Here is a 4878-nt window from a genome sequence, read left to right on the forward strand (position 1 = left end):
TATATGTATATATAAGTCTGCAAAAAAAACAAAGGGAGATAGTGTTAATTATATATACAAATGAGTTATGTTATTATTTAGTTTCACCCCGAACGCCGTCGTCCGTGTGGCTCAATGGAAGAGCATCTGACTACGGATCAGAGGGTTGCAGGTTCGAGTCCTGTCACGGATGTTTTCGCATAATTCCCACCACTCATTTCTCACGGGGAAATGTGAGAGTTTTTATTTTGAAAAAAAAAGAAAAGAGGGATATGGTCTCACATCGCTATTGGCTGGGGAAAGATACAACCCACATACTCTATCATTCCCCCTCTGGTGTAGTCTTCTAATGTAATGCCAACTGGACTACAACAACAGCAGTCCCGCTATTCACAAAAATAAACCAACAGACCCGGCCATCCTGCAGAGAATGAGGAGCAGCACAACAATACGCCTGCAGGAACACTCTACCTACAGCAAAAAAAAAAAAATGAATTCACTACTCACCTCAGATATATTCACAATATTAAATGCCTAGTCCCAGAGAGAAGGAATATCAGGCATTTCCCTATAATAAATGTGAGATGATGACGCGATCTAAAATAGGCCTCAAAACTCATATTAGAGCGAATAACATCTTGAGTACCCCCCCAGAAAAAAAGAAAAAAAAACAAAGGGATAATTTCTTCTTCTACAATGTCACTCATCAGTTAGTAATTAATAGTCCTCTCTACCAGTGGTGGGGTGAGAAATGAACTATTTTTTTTTTTTTTGGAGTATTATCCATAAAAGCATGAAGAATAAATCATTCGTCTATGATCATCATCGTCGTCGTCGTCGTCCGTGTGGCTCAATGGAAGAGCATCTGACTACGGATCAGAGGGTTGCAGGTTCGAGTCCTGTCACGGATGTTTTTCTCAGAAAATAAAAAAAATATTCCATTTTTTATTTGTTATGGATATTTTTTGGTCTACTGAGTTATATTCACCGATATGTTCATGATTTCATTCAGTCTCTCAAATGCATGGCGTTATCTGTTATTATTATTATTATTTTGTTTCTTTTTTACTTTCCTCCTTTCTATGAAAAAGAATTTGTGTAAGAGATGGAACTATTTCCCTAATGTTTGATACATGTTGTTATCATATATCCAAAGTCATGTGGAAATAAATGTTTTTTTTTTTTTGATTATTAAAGGGTTTTTGTTTTCTTTGGTCTTTGTTGTATTTTAAATCCTCTTGCTACTATTACTATTGCTACTACACATTACTATACTCCTCTCTGTTATTTATTTATTTATTTATTTATTTATTAATGGGTACATCAAGTCGCTGTCTTGTATTTCACACACACACTGCTAGATACCGAGAGAAGAAAAACTGCTAGATACCGAGAGAAGAAAACACGTGAGGGGAAAACATTCTTAGCAGAGTGTCCACAATATGCAAGACATTCCTGCACCGCGAACAGGTGCGATGACACGAGAAGAAATTAACGCCGTTCGCCGAGAAAAGGAATTTGACTATAAAACACGTAAACAGTTGGAGGCTCGCTACGGTGTAGGCTCAACAAGAAGTGGTGGAAATAAACGACTCACGCGTGCCAAGGCATGGCGTTGCAGTGTCTGTGGACAGATGAGTGTAGACGCCCGACACGTTTGTGGCTCTTGTCTCGCCGTAGAACCTGGAGTTGTGGGAATCACACCTGGAAATAATAGTAAGAATCGTCAGAAGAGTACAAGCAATCGTAATGACTCTCTCTTGCGGTATACAGCGAAGGAGACTGGTGTATCAGAGGATCCAATGATGGGGATTCTCTCACTCGCACATGGTCGTTCATACCGTATTGCCACACCTGCAGCGGCAGCGGCAGTTGTACTGCGGGCTTCATCCACTAAGGGAAAAACACCAGCAGAGAGAAATACACTCATTGATACAGATGAGTACGATGAAGAAGAAGAAGAATTACTAGTGCCAGCACCAACAACATCAACAAAAGAAGAAGAAGAAGAAAGGAAGGCGGAAGTGGTTGTAAGAAACAGCGAGGTACGTCCTCGACATACAGTTCCCTATACACATTTCATTTCACTTCCTATTGGAAAGTTACCTGCTGTTCGCCCACACGCAGCAGCATTATTGGAAGAAATGAAGCGTCGCTGCATTAATACAGGAACAAACACAATGGTTACAGAAGATATTTTTACTACAGCACCGCGTATGCATATTACGTTATTGTTACTATCTCTCACAACAGAGGAGGCAGTGAAGTTGGCAGTGGAACGGATGCAAATACTACAAGAAAAGGTACGTGAGTGGAAAATATCTACTCAACAAAATAAACGACCGCAAGTACGCCTTGGTGGTCTTCATGTAATGAAAGGGCGAGGACGGAATGAGAAGAAAGCCGAAGTGTTGTACATGGGACTTGCTGATGACGAATCAACAGCTATAGTCTCATCACTGCAGAAAATTGTTCATGAATGTTTTGCAGAACTCACTATGAGTGATCCTAGTGCAGTGGAGGATAGTAAACTATTGCATATGACTCTTATGAACACTAAATGGCGAAAGGATAACTCCACAAATAGTAATTCTAAGGCAAAGATGAAATGGCAGCCGCGTGTACCTTTCGATGCCTCATATATTCTGCAAGAGTTTGCAGATGCATCACTTCATAGTGATGGTGATAGTCGTACTGCAGAAGGCAGTGGTAACGGTATTACATTGGAGTGTGTGGAATTGAGCTCTATTAAGTATGACCCTGATCGTGAGTGTTACCCCTCCGAATATGTTGTTGCCTTGTAGATACGGTGTCTTTTTGTTGTTGTTGTTGTTGTTGGTATTCTTCTTGCTTTAGTGCGTGATTCGATGACTAATTCCTTTTTTTCTACACATTTTTTTTTTTTCCTTGGCTTGCGCTATCACTAGCATTACTACTTTTTTCTTCCTGATTCTATTACATCCTTTTTGCTCTTTATCGCTTATTTTTTTCATACTTGATTTCTTTCTTCTTTTTTTCTTCCTTGTAGGCCAGTGACGTAACAGCAAAGAATGCTGCTTTTACGTTTAACTCATATTAGTAACAAGGTGCCTGGTAGTGACGCTCCCTCATGTAATATTTCACTGCTTTTCTTTTATCTCGCTTTTCGTTTTTTTTTTTTTTATCCTCCCCATAAGCGAAACTTCCATTTGATCTAGAGGAGAAAAGGCAGATAGCGGTCAGAGATGTGAATGCATGAGTGAGTTTGTAAGGGGGCAGACTGGAAACATCCTCCAAGGCTCATACACATATATATACATATACAGAGACATGGGCAATTTCCTGGAGGTGACCCCATGAAATCGAGTTCTCCTCTCTTCAAAGTATCTCTTCCTTTCTTAACAAACATTCCCCTTTTTGGGTGGTACATGATCGTTTCGTGTCTTTCCTGCCGAAATTATTCTGAGTGGCAGTGTGAAGGCAGATAGCGGTCAGAGATATGAATACATGGGTGGGTTTATAAAGGGGCACACTGGAGACATCCTCCAAGGCTCATACACATATATATACATATACAGAGACATGGGCAATTTCCTGGAGGTGACCCCATGAAATCGAGTTCTCCTCTCTTCAAAGTATCTCTTCCTTTCTTAACAAACATTCCCCTTATTGGGTGGTACATGATCGTTTCGTGTCTTTCCTGCCGAAATTATTCTGAGTGGCAGTGTGAAGGCAGATAGCGGTCAGAGATATAACTGTTTCAAAATTTCACCCATCGTTCACTGTTTTTTTCTTAACCAACTGTCGATAAAGATTCTATATGTATACATGGTGTTGCTCAAGAGTTTTCTCTCGCACTCTTTTCTTTTCCCTTCTATGTGTCTATCTATCTCGCTCTCTCTCTCTCTCTAGCTCTCCGACTGTTCACATCGAGTAGCGAATTACCACTGGACATGAGTGGAATACATAGGCGAAAACATGTGGCCCCGCTAGATACGGTGGAGATGGCACTGCAGCGTCGCTTGCTGGGTAGTAATGGTGCTGCTGTTGTTGTACGCGTGATTCGTCGCCGCAGTGATCTTCACCCGCAGACATCACCACTCTGGCAGCAAACAGACACCATTGCACCGTCACCAAAACTAAATAGGAAGAAAAGTGCTCGAAAGCAACGTGTAATATGTGCCGCATGTCGTCTTAGTAAATTAGAATGGCCGTACTGTGGCATCTCAGGAGACCCACATGTTTCGGAGGAAGCGATCTCGTGATACTTAAGCGTGAACTATATCAAAGAAAATAAAAACCATAAAAGTGCATCACAATATAAAAACTTGATGGAAACAATTGATATCTATGGTTTCGGATCACAATATTATCTTTTTTCACTCGTATCTTCTAAACATTCTACAGACAAAAGGTTAATGCTGATTAGGGAAAACAGTTAATAAAACCTGCTTTCTATTACCACAATTTCGGCTAAAAATTCCATTTGATAAGCAGCATCAACGAAAAGAAACTACCAGACAAAGGTAAGACACAATACATGAATGTCCTTCTTTGTGCAGTGGTTGGCGGTTACAATGTCTCTGGTCCTCCCCGTGCTTCTTCCAGGGAGTGTGGAGGCCACTAAAAGCCCACCATTTCTCTGTGTTCTTCCTGTCGGTGACTCCATTACACAGGGAATCCGGAGAGTGGGCTCGTACCGAACTCATCTGAATGATCTACTTCTCGCAGAAGCCAATAAGACCAATGCTTTTATTGCTGGTCATGGTTTTATGGGTTTTGAGAGTGAGCACTGTCACGCTTCGAGGCGCACAACTCGTACCATTAGCAGGTACATTTCACGCACGGGTGGTTCACAAGCCCTTGGCCGAATCTCAGCGTTTAAAATGCCCCACCAAGGGCACTGTGGGTGGACATCCA

The 4878-nt window shown here is 41.1% G+C and overlaps 3 protein-coding genes across 3 annotated transcripts; all 3 read left to right on the top strand.

Annotated features, from left to right (window-relative positions):
- Positions 1-1421: 1421 nt before the first annotated feature.
- On the top strand, positions 1422-2783 carry TM35_000251390 (uncharacterized protein; the record flags this gene model as incomplete). The annotated part of the gene is made up of 1 exon (XM_029027730.1): positions 1422-2783. The coding sequence occupies one exon, from the start codon at positions 1422-1424 to the stop codon at positions 2781-2783; it is 1362 nt and encodes a 453-aa protein (XP_028880909.1).
- Positions 2784-3911: 1128 nt separating this feature from the next.
- On the top strand, positions 3912-4223 carry TM35_000251400 (uncharacterized protein; the record flags this gene model as incomplete). The annotated part of the gene is made up of 1 exon (XM_029027731.1): positions 3912-4223. The coding sequence occupies one exon, from the start codon at positions 3912-3914 to the stop codon at positions 4221-4223; it is 312 nt and encodes a 103-aa protein (XP_028880910.1).
- Positions 4224-4502: 279 nt separating this feature from the next.
- On the top strand, positions 4503-4877 carry TM35_000251410 (uncharacterized protein; the record flags this gene model as incomplete). The annotated part of the gene is made up of 1 exon (XM_029027732.1): positions 4503-4877. A coding segment is annotated over one exon (375 nt), but the record flags the coding sequence as incomplete, so codon positions are not given.
- Between the last annotated feature and the right edge of the window lies 1 nt (position 4878).

The sequence above is a fragment of the Trypanosoma theileri genome (genome assembly GCF_002087225.1).
Source record: "Trypanosoma theileri isolate Edinburgh chromosome Unknown TM35_Tth_25_V1, whole genome shotgun sequence".
Classification (NCBI taxonomy): Eukaryota; Euglenozoa; class Kinetoplastea; order Trypanosomatida; family Trypanosomatidae; genus Trypanosoma; species Trypanosoma theileri.